This window comes from Globicephala melas, chromosome 1, assembly GCF_963455315.2.
Source record: "Globicephala melas chromosome 1, mGloMel1.2, whole genome shotgun sequence".
Lineage (NCBI taxonomy): Eukaryota > Metazoa > Chordata > Mammalia > Artiodactyla > Delphinidae > Globicephala > Globicephala melas.
Window position 1 is genome coordinate 8,946,676 of NC_083314.1, and position 22,148 is coordinate 8,968,823.

The following is a 22,148-nucleotide window of genomic DNA, read 5'->3' on the forward strand; positions in this document are numbered from 1 at the left end:
CTTGATGGAGCACCTGTTATGTCTTGTTTTGGCTGCTGGTGACCCAGGAGTAGACTAGTTCAAATCTCTCATGGAGCTTGTGCCCGTTGGTCCCAGAAAGTGGGGTGAAGGTGAAGTTCAGTGCAAGCACCAGGGAAACAGTTTAAACCAGGGGAGGTCAAGTTTTCTTCTGGCAAATCAGGATAGCGTTCTAAAAAGCGCTTTACACTTCCTAAAGCCCCTTACTACCTCACAGGAACCAGTGGGATAGGCAGGAAGGTGTGAATTAAGGAGCCAGGGCAGATTAGGACTCCCAAGGTCACAAAGGTGTGAGAAGTCAGTACACGGGCTCAGGTTTTCCAAGACGAGTGTTCGCCCTCCTCTTTCATTTCAAAATGAAAACCATCATCAAGAAGGTTGAAAAAGCAGCCTGCTGGAGAAGAGGATGCCTTGTCTAAGTAGCTGGTTTGGAAAATAACAGATTCAAGGCCTCTCTCTCAACTAGGGAAAGAGCACACTTCGAGGTGAAGTCTAAGCCACAAAAGCGTGCTTCTTACCTTCATCGTTAGCTGCAGTAACATAACCAGATTCTTTTTTTTAAAAAAAAATATTCATTTGGCTACACCAGGTCTTAGTTGCGGTGCTCGGGATCGATCTTCATTGCCGCGTGCAGGATCTTTTAGTTGCGGCATGCGGCATCTAGTTCCCTGACCAGGGATCAAACCCTGGCCCCCTACATTGGGAGCGTGAAGTCTTAACCGCTGGACCACCAGGGAAGTCTCCAGATTCTTTATTGGCCAAATGAAGGCTGGCAAATCAGGGAAATTCTGATTTTGTACTGATCCATCACGGAAGTGAACAGTTTCAGGCATGGATCTTGGAAGCTCATGCCGTTACCCTGTGGGGGCACTTGGAACCAAGGGAAGTAAAAAGGCCTGCTTTCCTCTTTATTTGGTTTCTTTCTTCATTTGAGCAGCTTAGTTATGTGAATAATTCTGGTGCTTTGTCTCTTACATCATTTTACTTCTCATATTTAGCTGATCTTTAATACTCACGAAAGGCTTTAAAGCCAATGTTGCCGTATTTTCACTAATAAGTTTGATTTTTACAAGGTTATATTAGAAAGGTTGATCTCAGGGTGGCTCTAAAGATGTGACCTGACCTCCTTTGACCTACGAAAGCATTAGAGATGGGAGCAGATCTTCCCTGCAGCTGTAATTTCTCAGTTCCGAGGATTGTCAATCCTCACTAAACAGGCCCATCAACTGACACCTCTTCTTCACCAGAGAGGAGATATTTCACCTTGTATCTGCCATATTCAGTTACCAGAAAAACCCACCCCAACCCACATCTGGACCAAATATTCAATAACATTATTTATCAAAATAAATTTATTAAAAGTATTCAAAGACCACTTCAAAGTTTAGCTGCCATCAGGACAGTTTTGGCACTCGTAATGGACATTGTCGTTTTCTACACAACAGCACTCATTCTATTACACACACCAATTGACAATTCAAACAGACTGTTTCAGTTTTAAGAGTTACATGAGACAACAGTACTGATGATCTGTAGTCATAGGAACTTCAATACCCTTGCACATAGTAAACATGTGTTACCTAGTACTAAAGAAACTACAGCTAAACCACTGTGTGGTAACAAGGACTGATTTAGGGAAAAATGTACAGCCAGCTCACTAAGGCCACATAACTCCAGACCTATTGATTGTAAATGCTTCTGGACCAATAGTGTTACATAGTTATCTTTCAGTCTCAAGCTCCTGCTTTTCCAGCATGAGACATGCCACGTATAGACCACGCTTTCCCTGTGCTCCATCAGTTACGGAAGCTGACCCAGTACCAGCTTCTCCTAGACGGCTACTGGCTTCCTGATTCACTACCCAACTCTGAATCAATAGTTCTGAGTGATGTTTCCTGAACACCCAGGCTGAATTCAAGGTCAGTCTTTTTTGGCAGGTGACAGCCTTTCCCCTTAGGAAAAAAATGAAATGTCCTCGTTTCTGGGTTCCCTTTTTCATCTCAGGTAGCATGGGGCTCAGTGGTGATCTGTGGCTTTTTACACAAGTCCTGGTAGAATTCTGACTCCAAGAAACGGGGATAAGAGTTGTTCTCCATCAAGCTGTACACCCTTTTCTGGGCAGTTGTAAAGCAGCCACTTGTAGCCTCTTGTATGTTTTGGGCAATCAGAGTTTTGGTTTGAAAGTCTATGTTGATCTGAAATAAAAGATAAAAAGTGGTTTATTCCATATTCAGAGTTAAGAGATTAATCTATTTAATATTTGAAAACAACAACAAAAAAACTATAATGTGTGATTAGCTTCACCGGCCAAGTCACTGGAGAAATGTAATTAACCTCCCTGAAAGTAGAAGTAGGGGAAGAACATTTACCCCACTCCCCTTTTAATTTGAGGTCTCTTCAATTCTTTCCGTTTCACTTTGGTGCTGAGAATGTTTAAAACATGCTAAAACGAGGAACTTTTTTATCTCCCCTTACCTCTTTTGGAGCTTCTTTTTCTATGAAATCAGTATATATTTTCTTTGCTTTTGAGGACAGCTTTTGGGGTGACTTGGTTTTTTTGAAGTCTTCACAGGCCAGCCAGAATTCAATATTTTCTTCACAGAATTCAGATTTTAAAAAAGCCCTGAATGCAGCAAGACCATCTGGGGAGGTGGGGTGGGGTGGGGGGAGAAAGAAAGCATGCATACAGTGAACTGAGTGACCAAATAATCCCTTCTGTTTTTTCCTAGAACTCCCACTCCCCTGGCCCCATATTTTATTATTTCTAAATGATAGCAATTTTCTAGATTTCAGTCAACCTGTAACCCTCAGAATTTAGCTCTTTAAAGACTAAGATACCAGTCAGCAAAACGCTTAAGTTGGCACACTACTACAAAAATATATAAATACTTAGCTTCGCTGTTAATTCAAATATTTATAGGGGAGCCATAAGTTCTCTGGGAATGACGTCTCTTGAAAACACTGTTTGCAATGGATAACCTGACTCAACCTTAACAAAAAGCAACTGCCATTACAGTTTTGGGCTAATTTTTTTCCCACCTTGAGTGAAAAAGCCATGCATTTTCCTGGTTAATCACTGGGAAATAAAGGAGAAGAATACGCCTCATGTCATGGGGATTGTAAAGTAAAATTCCCCTTGAGCAAGCTGCTCTTGCTGTGTGGACACAACGTTTCTAGAGTCTCCTGATACTTGAAATGGATCAAATTCAAGAGGTTAACTTACATTTACTGGCTAGCAGCTCATCAAATGCTTCTGACCACAGCTGGGCTTCCTCGGGAGAAGGCCTGCAAGAGAAGTTCTGCGTATTAGCTCAGGCAGGTCAGTCAGAGGTTCCCTTTTCAGCTCAGCAGTGAGTTCATTCGCAAGTACAAGATTTTCAACTTACTTGGTGAAGGTTTGCTGTTTGCTTTTCTTGCTGGTTTTGGGCTTCCCAGGAGAGGAGGAATTTTGCAAGAAGTAGCTCAAACGGCTCTTCCAATCTTTCAATCTTAAAAAAAAGAAAAGAAAAAAAAGGATATTCACTTAGTGGCAACACTTGAAATCGCCAATGCAGCTGAAGGCATTTTTACCAAATAAAGTTGCCCCCTGTGGCTACAGACAAACCAAATAAGACAAAACAACTCTTCCTGTCAGTCTTACACCTTTAACATTTAAACCCAGCACCTATATACTAAACACACTCGTTTCATCCACTCATCTGAACATAATTACTAGTTTTAAAACTAAGGGTAGAACTACCTACAATTATAGGGTATTTTTATGACTCTAGTCTGCATAGTTCAAAAAGCAGATGTTATTTCTGGCCCACAGAAGGCAGCAGTTTGTCTGCAACGTTAATTACAATTCTGAGACATTTCACACTTGATGAAACCCACAGTGGAACTGCCCTGAACCAGCCTGTGCTCACTTCCCTTCTACCCTTCGAGCTGGAGGCTCTGGACCACCCTAGAAGCTGTGCATAATGAATGTATGTGTGTGAGATGGCCCGTCCTCCTCCCCCAACTACAACACTCATTTTAAGAAGATGATGCAGAACAATTATTTGTTCCACAGTCCTGAGTGGGTGAGATCTGTTGTTCAATTAAAAAAAAGAAAATATTTTAAAAGAATATATTCGGAATCAGCAAAAAATATCTACATCGCAGCAGCCGTGTAAAGCTGATCAAAATTTACAATGCAACGTACGAATGCCGGGGACGCGCTTCGGCCGCAGGATTCCCTGAAGTCATTTTCGATGCAGGGGGGACAAAAAGCCAACCAGCATCTACCACCGCCTCTGCATCAATAATTTTCTGCAGTTTCTAAACTCTACCCGAGAGTCCTTCGCTCACGTCACAAAATAAATACCCACACAGGTTTAAACCTTACTTAACAAATTAACCTTTTCCACATTTTTTTTTTCCTGCAGAGGTGCACGGTACCCAGTTCCAGGCGCAAATGTACCGCGTTTGCAGCCGCCCAGGACAGCTGGGTCTGCAGGAGTGGCGCGGGGGAGAGAAGAAAGCCTTACTCACAGGGTTCGCTTCATCTTCTCCCGCTTCTCCTCGCTCTTGGGGCCGGTGCCTGCGCTCTTGTCCATGGGTCCGCAGTCGTGCTGGACAGCCAGGAACATAGCACTAGGCATTATCGTTTTCTGACTGAGGCTACTGCTCCGGGTGGCGGGGCGGGCGGCGCCGTATTTATAAAAGAAGGAGACGCGGGGGCGGGGCCTGACGATGCCCCTCCCGCCTCCAGCGGACGCCGATTGGCCAGCTGCAGCCGGGCACGGGGGCGAGGTCAGCGCCCGTCTGCGCAGTCACGGCTGCCAGCGAAAGGTCTGGAAGCGAGGGAGCTGGTGACGTTTGCGGCCCTGGCGTCGTGCGCAGTCGGGCCAAACGCGGCGACAGGCTCGGGCCGGTGTGGGAGCTGAGAAGTTTCCCGCCGAGTGGTCGCCAGACACCTTTGCCGAGTTGTGGCGGCCGGGCGGGGTCGCAGGGCCGTGGAGGCAGGGAGCCAGGTCGGCCGCAGGCCCGGCCGGGGCGCTCGCCCTCCCCGTCCTTTTCTCCATCCCCTCCCCTTCCCCACGCTCTGACCCCAAAGCGAGCGACGATTGCCCAGCAGGTAAAGGTTGCTTGCTGGGATCCCGAACGCAATTACCTTATTTTGAATTAGGATGTGTTTCCCCCTTTTTGGAGCGCACGCCCTCTCCCCACGCCTCCTTTCTTGGTATGCAAACTGAGGCCGTGGGGAGACCCTCATCCGTTCCTCTTTGCGACTCCGTTTAATTTGCGGAAGGAAACCGTGAATGGGAGGAAAGGTGACGGTCCAGAGGCAGGTGGTGTGAGTGACTTTGCGTTCTGCCTGGGCGTCTCGTAGCACGTTTGGGGATGAACGTTAGTCAGGGAAGGGACAGGAGAAAGTGCTTTCACTGGGTGTGCAGTTTTGATCACCAGCAGGCACGTGGCTGGGTCTGTCCGTGGGGTTGCTAGACTGTCCCTCAGGAGTCCTTGGCTGCCTGTCCTTCCAGAACAGAAAGAGAAATCACAGACCTCCTTACGATGAGATAGAGGGAAACACCAAGACCTCGCAGCTGTCATACACCCGAATCAGTGTAAGAGTGCAAGGATGCAAGATTTTCTCCTGAGTCATTCTTAGTTGCCTTAGAATTTACCAGAACATTTAATTGGCAAAAAGGAGAGGTGGCGGTGGAGGGAGGGAGAAGTTAACAGCTTGCTTGAATAAGCTTAGTCTATGAAGTCTTCAAAAATCATCTTGCTGTAGCACGAGTTAAACGGTTTGATGGGTAAGGACAAGTAGATAATCTCAACTCCAAAATGATTTGATATCAGATAACATGATTAGAACCGTACGGTGGAATATTCTAGTGGTTTTCCCTCAAGCGTCTAAGTAGACAGCGAGATTAACAGCAAGGTATTAGACTGCAAATATTCTCTCTGCTTTGCATTAGAACTGTTAAAAGAAAATGGGGACTAGTTTACCATATTCTTATGATGAGCTGCCAGTAGTTGGAGCTCCCAGTTTGACTTGGAGAGTAAAACCTGCAATTATTACTAAAGAGGACAGCCATGTACTCACTTATGGAAAGGAAAATCATTTAGATTTCAGTAATAAATACTTGAAAGCATGTTTGTGAAATGTAAGAATATAATTTTTCTCAAGCCTATGCACTTCATCTCTGAAAGAACTTTGCATATTTCCTACAGCTATTTTCACTTTCTGATGATTCAGTACTTATTTATTAACTATGTGTAATATGCAGACACTAGCTTTTTCTTGCTAATTTAAACCTCAATATGTTTTTCACTTAGAACCTTGGATGGTAGAATTCACTCATAGTGGAAAAGACAGGAGTTCTGACTCAGAGGCAGCAAGGAGAGAGAGCTGGGCTTGTGTCAGGATACGTAGTTAGAGTCTCAGCTTCACCAGTAAATGCTAAGTAACTGCTGGGGCAGTCGCATCCCACCTCCCTGAGCACCAGTTTCTCATCTCTATTAAGAGTAATGAATGTGTTTTTCTTGCCAGCCTCACTGTATATTATGGGAATCTTTCGTGAAAGGCCTTTGCAAATTTTAAAGTACTATACAAAAGTTTGTTTTTTCTTTAAAATTTGCATGTGCGTGGAAGAAGGAAATATCTGGAAGCATAGCTATTCAAGGTAGAAAAATCATTAAAGGATTAATTCAGGGTTTATTAGGTTATAAATGTGTAAGTACAAGTAAAATTCAAGATAACGTCACAGCTTTGTGGAGTATCAAGCTCGTAACAGATACTTTATAAATGTTCCCTGGGTAAAAAACAAATAAGAAAATAAGTAAACTGTTTAGGATTTGAACTTTTTCAGAGATCTTCAAGCCAGAAAAGTTTAATCATCTCAATACATTCACGACAGTGAATGTATGTCGTGAATGTATATGTATATCCATGTAAGTAGCTGGTTTAAATATAGACTATTCCAGATGTTTCTTGTAAGTTTTTAATATAACTATTGGCTTTTTTTGCAAACCATTTCCGAATGACAGCTGAAGTTAAGGCAGGCAGACGTACATTTAAAGCGAAAACTGCAGTGTTGACTTCCCTTTTTTGCTGTTGTTGGGAGTAGCTTTTAGGTAAATGGGATTGCTTAATATGAAGATGACACATGCTTTCCATTCTGCGTTGGAGGCAGAAACAATGCAGTAGGATGTAAATACTGCACAGCAAAACCTCAGTTGAGAGTGGCTTGATGAACTACACATACATTTCCCATGTTGAGTCTACCGTGCCCTCTACTGGAGAGGCTGTCTGCTGAGCGCGTTAGTGGTGGAAGCTTGCAGGGTGGTCCTTGAACTTTTTGTATCTAAAAAAATTTGAGTTACAGAAGAAGGCAAACAAAAAATACAAGTTTTTAGTAACACCAAAAGGAGATTACCGAAAGCAAAAGTGTCCCCTGCCATACTTCTCTCTTCCGCACCCGCTGTATGCTATTTATTAATAAGAACTATTATTATCTGAAAATATTTATACATAATAACTTTCATACTTGTGCTTTAGGAAACAGGATATATGCTTTAAAAGAAAAGGGTCATTCTGTGTATTACTCTGTGTTTTACTTTTTTGGTCAGTAAGATATCTTAGTTCCTAAATTTGTAAAAGCTGTAAACCTGTTGCTTACCTCATGAAATCTTAAATTGGTGAGAAGTTTAAAAAAAGGAAAAAAAATTAGGAAATTAAGTGCCCTGTGTCAAACGGTGTGATGAGTAATTGGAAATAATGAAAACTTTTAGTATTCATGTTGTTGAGTGTATTTGAGGAAGTGTGACACCTGTCTTCTCATTTTGTTTGTCTTTTTTGTCCTTTTTTTCTTTTTGGTCTTATTCTCATTTAACTTTAATTGGTGGAATATTCTTTTAACAGATGGAACATATGACCCCACAATGAATGAATTTATGATCCCACAGGATTATGTACTCTACTCTTCACTCCTAATATGGTCTGAGATTTAAAATTCATAATTGCTCTTTTTCGTAGAAGGTAATTTTCGTAACTCGGAGTTGTTAAGAGAGAAAGTGTTTTTGTCAGGAATGAATCAGAGTTTCAACCAAATACTTGACATGTATTATAGAGGAGTTAACGATTTTACTAGTCCTTGTATTGGTAATTTCAGTAAGAGCACTTCCATGGCTCTGCCTTAAATTCACCCATCGTATGAAGTATGTCATACTTCAGATGCAGGCAGGGCCTACTTAAATTTAATAATTCCCTCTTAAATTTAATAATTCCCTCTTACTAAGTAAAGCACCTGGATTCTCTTTGGAAACTGACAACAGGAGGATTACAGATTTTTTTTTTCTTCCCGAATAAAAATCCTAATGTATATTGAAATACCTCTAGTAGGTTCCTGTAGTTAAAGAACACTTAGTATGAAGTCTAGGTTTGGGGGACCGTTTCCAGTATCTGCCTCTTGCCGCTCTCTTCTGTGACAGTGGGCCACATGGAATCTCAGGGGAGAGTAGGCGATTAGAAACACTTTCTGATGAAATAAGTTACATAGATGGCATATTGCCTTATTAACTGCAGTAAAACTAGGGGTTTCTTTCCTGGCATTTGTTCTCCTGGGATTTTAATTTCTGTGCACAGAATTTTGTCAAATCATGAAAATGTCAAGTGTCTATTGATTACTGTTTTGAAATCTTGGGATATTGGCATCATAATATACAAGATTTCAAAGGTCTATATGATATCAATTGCAGAGAATCTTTTTTTTAAGTGTGAAGAAAGGCTTCTTTTCATCTAGTAAATAAGGAATCCATTTGTACTGGTATTTCCAGCTTGCTGACTCTTCTTATGTAGGGAGTATTAATTCATTTTAGACACTGGCTTTCAAAGGTCTTTGATCCATGGACTACTTTGCAAGAACCTAAAACCTCGTGGATTTTCTCTCCCAAACACATTTTTTTAAACCAACAAAAATTCCCAGATCTTAACCGAATTAACTGATAAAAGAGCAATGCTTTCAAGGAGATACCAGTAGGCCCTGACTCAACTGCCTCGTTATAAATGTTCAAGTCCTCAATGCTGAGCTCACGTCCACAGCTTCAAAAGACACAGTACTTTTGCCTTTATTTTCATAAATTATCCTTAGCAGAGCAGGATGTTTGGAGGTTTTGTCCATAATTGGGATATTTGCCTTTAGTTCCCAGTTCCTGGCATTATTTTAGTTATGAGCCCAGGCAAATTGCTTAGCCTTCTTGTGCCTAGGCTTCATAGCTTGAGGGTGGAAGTAATTATAGCAGCCTTCCTTTGCGAGGAAGTGAAAAGAAGACATTGCGGGGACTGCATGAGTGTCTGGGTTGATGATAGCTCATAGTGCCCAGACCCGGTGTTCAGCAGAACTTTGTAGTGGGACTAGTTTCTTCCAGATGTCTCTTTTTCCCATTTTGTTGTTGCTTTCCTAGCACCCACTATTTGCTGCTACTCTTAGGGTGGCAGGTCTTCCATTCAGGTGGAAGGGTTGAATCAGAAGGCCCTGAGTATCTACCAGTCCGAGGAGTACCAGGGCAAGTTCTGGCTTGCTTCAGTGTAGGACACACTGTGTTAAGGATGGGGGTGGCCAGTGGAGGGCTCTTCTGTCTGTGGTCCTGTCCCTGGGAGGATGCATCTGCTCTCCACCAGGCTCTAGGCCCTGGACTCTGTGCCATCACTGCCTGCTGCCACTGCTTTCTGGGTGTCTGTTCATCCATGGGGTTCCCTGGTGCTCCCTTTTTGCTCTTCCAAATGCTCCATTGGGAACATCAGGGATGTAAGGTTACTTTTGGAAATGTTGTAAGTTCTTCCTGAAAAATGTTTTGGAAATGTCTAGCTCTTCACATGCTGACATTTCCATCTACTGATATTTTGAAAGAATTCTCCGCTATCTTCACTAGGTGAATTCTCTCTACATTAGATATTTGGTGAAAATTCATTTATTTTTCTCAGCGCAGTATAGGAAGGATGTTAAGTTGCCTCTGGTGGTTCTCCCTGTTCCTCTCTAAGTACATTCCCCTCTCCCCCCTACCGTCCCCCTTTCTGATCATAGCGAAGCTTATTTGGAGACTTACAGACTTTCAGTGCTTCAGTTATTTTATCTCTTTCAGCTAATGCAGTGTACATTTGGTTTCACATTCTTCAGGAGTTTTTAAATAAATTTTAAAATAAACCTAGTGAAGGTGAGCATAGTCACCTGGCCTAGCCAAGCCTAGATCAGCCGTGTTTAACCCAGCAACATGAGTCAGTTTCATCAAAACTGCTTTGAATTCATCTTATTAGAAGTCTTCATTTTCTGATATGTTTGTTTATATCTAGTTTCAAGGTTCTGCATCCATGTTGCCTTCTTCATGAACTGCAGACTGATCTCTCATCTTGAGTAATAATCTTTCTTAATCATTTAGAACTTGTTCCAGATGCAGTAGAATTTTAGGTTTATTTATTTATTTATTGGCTGTGTTGGGTCTTCGTTGCTGTGTGCGGGCTTTCTCTAGTTGCGGGGAGCGGGGGCTACTCTGCGTTGCAGCGCGAGGGCTTCTTATTGTGGTGGCTTCTCGTTGCAGAGCATGGGCTCTAGGCACTCGGGCTTCAGTAGTTGTGGCTTGCGGGCTCAGTAGTTGTGGCTCGCGGGCTCTAGAGCGCAGGCTCAGTAGTTGTGGTGCACGGGCTTAGTTGATCCGCGGCATGTGGGGTGTTCCAGGACCAGGGCTCGAACCTGTGTCCCATGCATTGGCAGGTGGATTCTTAACCACTGAGCCACAAGGGAAGCCCCCTAGGTTTTTTTTTTTTTTTCTGATTAATAAGTTTGCTCACTCTTCCTGTCCATTCTTTAGCTTCTTGTGAAAGCAGTTATATACTTCCCCGAAGATGGGAATTGTCATCTGAAGCATCTTTTTAGTGCTGTCTGAAGTTGTTCTTTGATTTTCTGGTGCACTTTAAAGGCTGTTTTGCTTGTAGTTACTTATATTGCATGGGTTTCGATGAATTTTTCAAAGACTGCATATTTCTTGAATGTCAACTTGTTCTAAGTGCTTAGATATCTTTTTGCTAAGTTCTTTTGTAAAGGTCTGTATTTTAAGCCTAAGCAAGGAGTTGGAGATTCCACCTCCTTATTATTGGCCTCCAGTTTTTCTATTGCTGATAGTTTGTTCTTGAGTCTGGCCTCCATTAAAGTTGGTTCACGTCCTTCAAATTCCTTTTTTCTTTTTTTTTTTTTGCGGTACGCGGGCCTCTCACTGTTGTGGCCTCTCCCGTTGCGGAGCACAGGCTCCGGACGCGCAGGCTCAGCGGCCATGGCTGACGGGCCCAGCCGCTTTGTGGCATGTGGGATCCTCCCGGACCGGGGCACGAACCCGCATCCCCTGCATCTCCAGGCGGACTCTCAACCACTACTCCACCAGGGAAGCCCCAAATTCTTTTTGAATTAGGTTAAACTTGACAAAATTTTGATGTCTTTTCTCCAGAAGGGCAGGAACTTCAGTAGCTAGTTCTCTGTCTTTATTTGCGTAAGGTAGGCTTTAATTATTAAAAATCTGACTGACTATAAATAACACCATCTCCCACAGTAATCCATGGGCTCTAGGTCTAGTTTAATGTTCCCTAGCAGGGCGGACACTGGCTGGTACAGCATGTCCAGAACCAGGGCAGCACAGAGCATCGTGGCCATGAGCAGACCCCCTAGGCTATTCTGAGCCAATGCAGGTTACCAGGACTCTGATGGCCGCACAGAGTGTAGACAACACCTGCAAGCGTGTGCCCGGAACCAGTCCTGTGTCTGGTAACTAGGGTAGACCTCAATGCAGGGGAAGTAGAGGGGACAAGTACAATAAATTATTGGCTAATACTTCTTTTTCTCTTGACTACCTTTTTATTCTGTGGCCCTGGTGGTCTTCCGTTGCCCAAACAGGCCATAGAAGACTTCCTGCTCTCAGAGCCCCTCCACGTCAGGATGGCCTTGAGCATATGTGGGAAAGGATGGGGGACAGATTATGGAGGACACTAGAGAGGCTTCAACTTCACCAATTTCACCTTTGAAAAATAAGAAATAAATAATTGGAATTTTAAAAAGTTTTCACTCCTCAAGAATGTGCAGTCCAACTGTGACCAGAGAAAACATGATGTTTTCAAACTCTTGCAGGTGGTAAAACATTTGATGATACAGAAGCCCTTCAGGGTGCTTCTGTTCAGAATGATCATCTCTGGAGGTATTAGATGTTGGATGCAGCTTTTCCTCCCAGAAGTTGACCCTTAGGCTGTGAGACATCCAAGCTTTGTCTGGCTCACTTAACAGCTCAGTCTTTTTGGCGATGAGCCTGCAGGTTGGCTGGGAGTTCACTGGCTTTGCCTGGGCTGGGCATTTCACCTGCCCTGGCTGGGCTCACTTATACGGCTTGGAGTAGGCTAGAGATTGGTCAGTCAGGCTCGGCGAGGCTGGGTGGCTCTGCAGGTCTTGGCTGGATTTCTCCTGTGTCTTGAGCTCAGCGGATACAGGCTGGTATTGCTCAGTGCCTGGCTCTGCCCCTTGAATCTCTCATCCTTGTCTTGTAATCTGTGGTAAAACCTGGTCTGTCATTCCCATGGTAATGGCAGAGCACAAAACAGCCAGTGTTTTGGCTGTGAGAGCAGTTGTCCAATTTGCATTTTTAAAAATTCACCCTGACTGTGAGATGTCGGCATTTCATTTGGTGGCCTTTTCTCTTCTCGGAGACATGATCCTGAGGGAGACTGTAGGTTTTCCGGAATTGGGATATGGAGTAGAAGTTGATCTAGTCACCCATTTCTTCTCTTTCTGTGGCTTGGCTCACAGGTCACTGTGAAGTTGGGACGCGTGAGTTGGCAGAGATGAACTCTTACTGCAGTGGACACCAACCCAGAGACGGCTAAACGAGCATTCCCGAAGTCCTGCACTCCGCTGACCAGGTGAGGAGAAACTCCTCGCAGCATACACTGTCCAATGGGAATAACGACGGCTTGGGTGTCAAAGACACTGATTCAGCAGGACCAAATGCTGAGTAACTGCAGGATTCCAGGGAAGCCTCTTCATATTTGCAGGTCTTCATTTTTCTCTCTCTGAAGAGCAGGAAATATGTGAGTAAACTCCATATTTTGAATCTGGTGGGGCTCAAGCTGGTGTGAAAAGTTCATCTTTGGCAGGACTGAGACAGTTTTTTTCTAAGAGTGCTAATTTTTTTTTTTAACATATTGTAGAGTTTTCTTGAAAGAATAAATCAACATTTATGTCAAGGTACAGGGAATTATGCTCTGAGTCATTCTTCGTGCTGTCTTTCCAAAAGGTGATAAGCCTTTAATTATCTTGTCCTGAAACACCCTGCTGCAGCTGAGAGCTACAGAATTTCAGTCAGCTTGTCAATTTGTTCTTTGTCTTCTCTTTTCCACCTCTGGGAGACCCTGGCTGTCCTGCCCCTTGGGGAACATCATGATCCCTTGGGCTGGTGGATGACTGTAGCAAACCTGAGGGACTTCTGGAGGGAGGTGTCTCTGCTTTGTGAGACTACCACCCGGGTGGAGCGTCTCCCTTTTTTTTTCAAACATTAAATACTTAATGTTTGTTTGTCATATAATATATAAACAGACCTTCTTATCAGACTGTTTTTTATTTTCAGGAGAGAAGAGCTTATGAACTTGATGAAAAGGCAAGAGTGTGTGTGTCAGTTGTTTTGGAGGAGGGTAGAGAAGTGAGCGGGTGATGGTGGCTATCAAATGTTAGAAAGCTTAGCAAAGACGTGAGTTTAAGCTGGTCAGGAGAACGTTCTCTGTGGGTCTCCCAGATCTAAGCCAGGGAATTTTTATAGGGATATCAAATTGACTTTCTGTTTGGGAAGAGGGTTTTCTTTCCACCTTCTTTGCAGCATCTGCTTGTTTGTCCCTTAAATGCTGAAGTTCCTTAGATGTCTTCTGTTTTTGCTCTGCACATTCACGCTATGCAGTCACTCCCATAAACTCAGCTGTGGTCTGTGTGCTGATGAATGTCTCTGCTCGTCTCTCTCCTCATCTCAGACCTTTTTAGCTAATTGTCCATTAGCTTGATTCACCTAGATGACTCATAGGCGGTTCAAGTGAACTTGTTGAAAACAGCATTTCCCATTTCCTAAACCTGTTTCTTTGCCTTTGTTCTCTATCTCAGTTACCAAAGACAAATTGAGTTCACCCTCTCCCAGTCTCATATCAAGTTTATCCTGCCTATTAATTTTACTTCTTAAATGTATCTTGAAACTATAAACTTCTCTTTACTCCATTTCCACTTTCCTGATTCTCTCTTCATCTCTCTTATGGATCCAGGCAAAACTTCTAAGTGATCTCTCACCTGCTAATTGATCCTCTCTAATGAATGATCCGTTTTCAGGCAGCGTGATTCTACTAAAACACTTGTCTGGTCATTATTGCTTTTCTGATTAAAATCGCTAATGGCTTGTCATTACCCTTAAGTTCCAGATTCCTTAAATTGCCCTACAAGATCCTTTCTATCTGGCCCCTGAAAGCCTTTCATTTATTACGTGATCTTCTGTCACTGCTGCCTTGCTCTCTATGCCCCTGCCTACTGAATATTTTGTAGTTCCTTCCACGTGCTATGCTTCCTCTTTCCTTTAGCCATTTGCTCATGCTGTTACCTCTACTTGGACCTTTTTCCATTCTTTCCACTCTTTATCTGACTTTCTTCTGTATGATTCATACTCTTCCAGGTATCGCTTAAGTGAACTTTCTTTGTGTACACCACCTACACACTTTTCTTCCCTCCACTGACATACCTGGATAAGGTGCTCCTCTTAAGTGCTGTCATAGCACCTGTTAATTTACTTACCACAATGAATTGTAATTGCCTGGTTTCTTGTCACTGTTCATCACTAGACAATTTCTCTTTCTCCTCCCCCTTCTCTCTCCCTCCCCCTCCTTCTTCTTCTCCTTCTTCTTTTTAAAAATTATTATATCCTGGAACATAGAGAATCCTCAGTAAATATTTGCTGAGGGAGTGGATGGGTGGACATATGAATGAGTGAATGAGTGAATGAATGCATGCATGGTAACTTTTCCAGGGCGTTTGACATCTGTTACCAGTGTGACTTGTGCCAGAGGTTCATATGTTCTCCATATCTGTAATTAAATTCCTATTGTAACCTTATAAACTTTCCATACTAACATTGAACTTTGCAGTGTTTGTAAGTTTTCTATTCTTTCTGTTGGTATTTTTTCTCTGTGCAATTTATGAAATAATCTATTTGTTGTTTTTCTTAAAAATCTGACTTTTACCTATTGTAAATAGGTTTACAGGTTTAGAGGCTATTCATTTAAAACATTATGAACGTGTGAAAAATCTCACATTTCTTCTAATAAAAATGTTTTAAAAAAAAAGCCCCACAGGATTAAAAAGGTCACACGGTATTATCATTTGTTTTCCTTTCACTGTCTCTTACCATATATATTTGAATGAAGCCATATAGATGTGTATATGTGTGTGTGTGTGTGTGTGTGTGTGTGTATGTGTGTGTGTGTGTATTTGTCTTAATTAGACAATTTAATAGTAAATTAGATCTAATATAAAAGTAGCTTGTTTCTTGTTTTTAGGAATTTCCAGTTTGGACCATTATGTAATAGGTTGCCTCTTTTTTGCTTCCGTCAGACAAATGGACTGAGGCCTAACGCATTGTAGATTTTAGAAAACAGAACATTTTCTAATGGTTTTAAAACTTTCATAATGATAGAAAATAATTTCCTTTATACTTTCACTGCTTTTAAACTCTGACTTTCTGTTCGCATATAAGCAGTATTGCATTATTTGGATTGTAATGTTCAATTTATTATAACATTATAATATATAATATGTACAATTATCAGTTTAGATAATTTTCTTAGGTTCAGGAAGAGGAAAACAAATAAGAAAGCCTTATTAAGAGTATGATCAATTGGGTAGCACTTAAAAGAGGTCAAAAATTCTTCTGGATTTCTGCTTTGAGGTCTTGTCTTGAGCCTGTGCAATTACCTCCTGTTCTTTCCCACAGTCCACTGAAATTAAAAAGAGAGAGAAGAAAAGTCAACAGGAAACTTTGTAGGACTGCTGTAAAAGAGGAAAATGTACCATTGACGTATAAGAAATATGGAACTTGGGGAATATGTGAAACAGAAAGGACCAAATGGAAGCAAAAACCTATCAGACTTGAATAGCAGGTAAGTTGGCTCCTCTTGAGAAGTAAGTGGACAGTGTCCTCAATGTAACCTGAAAAAGTTTCCTTTTTGGAGCAACAGGTTTGAACAAGGGTGTGCTATAGGCGTCATGGGTGAGGGGGCTATTACATTATTTTAGAAGGTGTACCAGTGATCCACATGCTGTGTTTCCCTGGGTTTTGTTTTATATGGAGAGTGTATGAGATGAAGAGCTTGGAAGCCAAGGAGGAAATAAAAATAAAAGTCAAAGCCTATTTAGAAATTATTAAAATGGGACAGTCATCTACGAAAAGCTGTGGAATGTGGTCAAAGCCATACACAGAAAATAACTTGTCTTAATTTCTTTTAAATTTGAAGTATAGTTGATTTACAATCAACTATTACATGAGTTTCAGGTATACAACATAGTGATTCAATATTTTTATAGATAATACTCATATGAAGTTGTTATGAAATATTGGCTATATTCCCTGTGGTGCACATTACATCCTTGTATCTTACTCATTTTATACCTAGTAGTTTGTACGTCTTAATCCCCTTCACCTGTCTTGCCCCATTCCTCTTCCCTCTCCCCATTGGTAACCAGTTTGTTCTCTGTATCTGAGTCTGTTTCTGTTTTGTTATATTCATTCGTTTGTTTTACTTTTTAGATTCCACATACAGTAGAAGAAAGACTGAAGATAAATGAACCCATGAACGTTTGTCACTCAGTGGCTATTTGAGTGCAGTGTTGAGAAGGCGTGTGAAGGTGAGTCTGTACTGAATGGGGAGCACTGCTGTTAGTGAGTAGTGACTTCAGGGTTCAATGGATTTTTCAGATGAGCTGAATAAAACTGCTAAGGGTCTGATAATTCCTGTATCGCTCCAAAGCACAGAATGACAGGAAGTTTCCCCAATAATTCTTTTTTTTTTGCAGTACGTGGGCCTCTCACTGTTGCGGCCTCTCCCGTTCCGGAGCAGAGGCTCCGGACGTGCAGGCTCAGCAGCCATGGCTCACAGGCCCAGCCGCTCCGCGGCATGTGGGATCCTCCCTGTCCGGGGCACGAACCCGTGTCCCCTGCATCGGCAGGCAGACTCTCAACCACTGCACCACCAGGGAAGCCCTCTCCAATAATTTTTTGGAGGCAGGCATAATTCTGGTCCCCAAATCTGCTGAAGAAAGCACTCAAAAGAAAACTAAAGAAAAAATTCAGTTATAAAGATGTAGATACCTTAAATAAAATATTTTAAATATTTCCACTGTGAACAGTTTCAAGGAAGCAGAAACACTGTGCACAGTGAAATATAGAATTCGTGGTACCTACAAGTAATAAAAGAAGCTCCTTTGCAGAAGTTGGAGAATTTATATCGTAATTCACAGATGAGGTGGTGAATAATATCCGCCCGGCTTTGCTGCGTGGGGCAATTCACAGGGTGGGCAGTGTTGTTGAGCTGCTTCCCCAGGGCACGGGAGGAATTACTAGCATCCACACCAAGGGTCTGAGAACTAGGTGAAAGCTCAAGCAGAAAGTCCAGCACCTGATTTTGAAGGTCAAACTTAGATTTGGTATTGGTTGAGTTTGTTATCTGTATGTCTGTCTTATCGTGAGATAAGAACTATGATGATTCACCTTTGTTGCCATCCAGTACAGACATTTCCATAAAGCAAGCGCTAAGAAAATCCTTGTTAATTGAATCTAATCACAGGAGCTGTGGAATAGTGGGACACTCACGGGTCTAGGAGACAAGGATTTGGTTTCATTCAAACCAGGCTGCTAGTGAGTATCTGCTTTTGTCACGTTACTTCCGTCATGACTCAGCTGGGACACCCCCTCTGGAGAGCCTCCTCGAGGCCCCCCCCGCGTCCTGAGCGAGCTCACTTGTGTGCTGCCCCGGCCGCATGCTTCCCTCTTCTGGGGCGGTTCGCTTCTCCTGCGTTTCCTCTGTGAGACAGTGGTGCTTGAGGCCAGAGACTCTGTCCTTTGCATCCCTGTATCTGCAGAGAACAGCCCTTGTCTGGACACAGTAAGGACTGACCACACTTGATACATGAATGAAGGATTTAACTTCCCTGAGCTTAATTTTTCTCCATTTGAAAAATGAGAACGTTAATAATACGTGAGATGAAGTAAGTCAGAAAGAGAAAAACAAATATCGTATATTAACGCATATATGTGGAGCTTAGAAGAATGGTACAGATGAACCGGTTTGCAGGGCAGAAATAGAGACACAGATGTAGAGAACAAACGTATGGACACCAAGGGGGGAAAGCGGCGGGGGGATGGGGATGGTGGTGTGATGAATTGGGCGATTGGGATTGACATGTATACGCTGATGTGTATAAAATTGATGACTAATAAGAACCTGCTGTAAAAAAAATACATGAGAATGGGGTTTTCAAGAATCTTCCTTAGAAAAAAGTCTGGCCCTTTCATAATAAAGGCAGTAGGCTTTGTTTATTGAACACCTATTATATGTGCCAAACACTGACCAGGCACTCTATATTATTATCATTCTCTCTTATCCTTCCACGTTTGTGAGGTAGGTGCTATTATCTCCATCTTACAGATGCTTGGAGACCTGAAGAAGCTGCCCCAACTAAATAGCAAGGAAGTCCGGCAGAGCCAGAGTTTGAATCCCAAGCCTGTAATTGCTCCACTGTAGAATTGATGTTTCCATGGGAAGCTCAGTTTGGGTTGTCATCAGTAGGTCTCCTCATGGGTACCCTGGCTGTGTAATTATGGCTTGTAAAAGGTCGGTCGTGAAAGTTGAGCTGGTGAAATCCAGCCTTGAATACATTGCTTGGCACATGGTAATTGCATGGTCAATATAATTGTTGAATGAAATAGTTAATTAATAGAAAACCCATGAATGTTATTCTCAGTAATTTATATAATAAACCAAGAGACTGTTTATATGTGTGTGATTCAAGAGTGTTTACACACCCACAACTTCAGATGACGGGCAGATATTCCTAGGAAGGTAAAACTGGAATTTGATTTTTGTTTAGTGAGTGAAAAAACGTGAAAGAAAAGGATTGGCTAGTCATCTAGGGATCTCATTAAAAATGAAAATCCTATATTCCATTCCCAGAGTTTGTTATTTTTATACTCTCCTCTCCTGGATGTGAAATAAAATGCTTTGTAAATTGTGGAGTGCTGTACACACTTAATATATTACCAAGAAACTGTGTGTGTGTGTGTGTGTGTGTGTGTTTCCCATGAAGGTGGAGAAAGTATCCTTTGGGATCTGTTGAAAGTGAAGGAAGAGAACAGTTAAGAGACTCAGTTAAATCAGAAAAGAAAGGGGCTCTTTCATTCAGTGAAAGAAACGTTTCTTTTGTCAGTATCTCCCCCAGAGGCAAGTCTGGTTGACTAAAATTTAACAAAGAGATCCCATTGGTGTGTTTGGTTATTTCGTGGTTGAGGCATCGTCGGTTACCCCAGGTGATAGCAGTGTATTGTCACTGTGTACACGCAGTCGGAAGGGAGAGCCAGGAAACTCTGAGCAAGGCTGCAGTGCTCAAAATCTGGCCCAGCTCTGGGAGCCAAGGGTGATTGTACTTGTCTGTCATGCTTGTGACTCAGCACTCCTCTCCTTGCTTCCCTTTGCAGATGTCTTCCTATTCCATAATTGGTTACTACTTTTGTCCCTCCTTGTTTCTGCCTCATGGCTTCTGCTTACTGCCTTCTGTCTACCAGTAAGCAACATTTATTGAGGCTTACTGTGTGCCAAGCAGAATTTCACCTTTATTCTCAGAACAACCTTTTGAGGTAGGAATAGGATGCCCTTGTTATCTGAGTATTCATTACTATAGTCTCCACACTGAGTGCACAGGGATGCTAAGGCCATCAAAATAGGAAAACATCCACTAATGAGTTGAAAACCAATGCATTTTACACTCAGAACCCTCTTCCTACTTCATAGTAGTCTTGGTAATTAACAATCACTAACATACAATGCACATGTAATGCAAAGCCTAATAGCAAAATTTGCAAAAGATGCAGAATGCCATAAAGTCGATGTCAATAGGAAGGTCATTGGTAAAAGACTGTCCGAGAGTGTGGCCAGTTAACAATTAGAGAAGAGGAAATAGACAAGGCCTGTGTTAATTTTGCTACTTGAGAACCAGTGTTGCTGTTCTGAAATACATTTTGGATATCTTTGGTATGTGCACTATTATATAATTGAGTGTAGGCATTAACGTAGGCCAGATTTTTATCCTTTTTAGGTCTGTCAGGCTTTCATGGAATAAGAATTAGGCTTCTGGAACATAATGTCAGTGATTTTTGACTGATATATGCTAATGGGGTTAGGGAAACATGAATACTTGGAGTCCTTAAAAACTGAAGGTCATATCTAAGATCTATAAATGATGGAGCTGTGACTATTCATAGGCCCAAATAGTGTCTTTGGCTTTCACTGTAAAGTCCTGCTAATAGCATCTTAGTTTTATATAGGGTATTACAATTCGAGATTATTTTCATGTGCATTATCTCATTTCATGGTTATTTGTAACTATAAATATATAAACATTGGGGTGCATGTATCTTTTTGAGTTATAGTTTTCTCCAGATATATGCTCAGGAGTGGGATTGCTGGATCATATATTATTTTTAACTATATGAAGTAGAAAAGCGAAATAACATTATGTTTTAAAGATGAGGATACTGAGGTTAGTATGATGTCACGTATTAGTAAGTGACGCTCCAGTACTAGAATGACTTTCCTAAATCCTGGTTCAGCGCTTTTCCTACTCCCCCAAATAAAAACAGAGAATAAGGAAGGAACAATATCATCTCTGTTTTATAAAGGAAGAAATTATAGAAAACTCAAACGTTGTAGATGCACACTGGGAAGATCACTTGGCAAATTAAGTGGAATAATCATGTGTCCATAATCTGACAATTACTAAAAGAATTAACATAATTGGAGTTACCCAGACTAATTACCCTTTTTACCCAGGGCAGCTTTTAAAACCTTACCTGATTTTTTTCATCAAGATTTGTTTTGTTTCTTTTTGTTTTTGTATAGAGGTATAGTTGATTTACAATGTTGTGTTAGTTTCAGGTGTACAGCACAGTGATTCAGTTATACCTGTGTGTGTGTATATATATTCTTTTTCAGATTAGTTTCCTTTATAGGTTATTACAAGATATTGAATATAGTTCCCTGTGCTATACAGTAGGTCCTTGTTAGTTATCTATTTTGCATATAGTAGTGTTTATATGTTAACCCCCAACTCCTAATTTATCCCTCCCCCCACCCCTTTCCCTTTTGGTAACCACAAGTTTGTTTTCTGTGTCTGTGAGTCTGTTTCTCTTTTATAAATAAGTTCATTTGTATGATTTTTTTAGATTCCATACATAAGTGATATTATATGATACTTGTCTTTCATTGTCTGGCTTACTTAGTATGATAATCTCTAGGTCCATCCATGTTGCTACAGATGGTATTATTTCATTCTTTTTTTATGGCTGAGTAATATTCCATTGTGTATATGTATGTGTGTGTGTGTGTGTGTGTGTGTGTGTGTGTGTGTATATATATGTAAATACCACATCTTTATCCATTTATCTGTTGATGGACATTTAGGTTGCTTCCATGTTTTGGCTATTGTAAATAGTGCTGCTAAGAACATTGGGGTGCATGTATCTTTTTGAGTTATACTTTTCTCCACATATATGCCCAGGAGTGGGATTGCTGGATCCTATGGTAGCTCTATTTTTAGTTTTTTAAGGAACTGCCGTACTGTTCTGGGTAGTGGCTGTACGAATTTACATTCCCACCAACAGTGTAGGAAGGTTCCTTTTTCTCCACATCGTCTCTAGCTTTTTTTTTTTTTTTCCTTTTTTTTCTTTTTTTTGGCTGCACTGTGTGGCATGAAGGATCTTAGTTCCCTGACCAGGCATAAAACCCATGCCCCCTGCAGTGGAAGCATGGGGTCTTAACCACTGGACTGCTAGGGAAG

General features: G+C 41.7%; 2 protein-coding genes across 2 annotated transcripts in view; one reads left to right on the plus strand and one right to left on the minus strand.

Moving 5' to 3' along the window:
- Positions 1 to 1,348: 1,348 nt before the first annotated feature.
- On the minus strand, positions 1,349 to 4,693 carry RGS2 (regulator of G protein signaling 2). Its single transcript, XM_030884129.3, has 5 exons — positions 4,534 to 4,693; positions 3,405 to 3,506; positions 3,242 to 3,303; positions 2,494 to 2,660; positions 1,349 to 2,213 (listed from the first exon to the last, which is right to left on the minus strand). Exons 1-5 carry the CDS (start codon positions 4,641 to 4,643, stop codon positions 2,019 to 2,021), a joined length of 636 nt encoding a protein of 211 aa, XP_030739989.1. The 5' UTR covers positions 4,644 to 4,693; the 3' UTR covers positions 1,349 to 2,018.
- Positions 4,694 to 4,843: 150 nt separating this feature from the next.
- LOC115867756 (uncharacterized) overlaps positions 4,844 to 22,148 on the plus strand; it is a 303,449-nt gene continuing 286,144 nt past the window's right edge. The window contains exons 1-4 of the mRNA XM_060289897.1: positions 4,844 to 5,119; positions 12,828 to 12,940; positions 16,036 to 16,201; positions 16,849 to 16,946. The gene's annotated coding sequence lies outside the window, so the exon portion shown is untranslated. The remainder of the gene's footprint in view (positions 5,120 to 12,827; positions 12,941 to 16,035; positions 16,202 to 16,848; positions 16,947 to 22,148) is intronic.

Bases quoted from the DNA above. Each gene is read 5' to 3' on its own strand.
- RGS2 (XM_030884129.3), bottom strand. From the start codon at position 4,643: ATGCCTAGTGCTATGTTCCTGGCTGTCCAGCACGACTGCGGACCCATG. The intron at 3,304-3,404 runs GTAAGTTGAAAA...CTTCTCTTGCAG, and splicing joins AAACAGCAAACCTTCACCAA to GCCTTCTCCCGAGGAAGCCC. The intron at 2,214-2,493 runs GTAAGGGGAGAT...CTTTTATTTCAG, and splicing joins AAAAAGAAGCTCCAAAAGAG to ATCAACATAGACTTTCAAAC.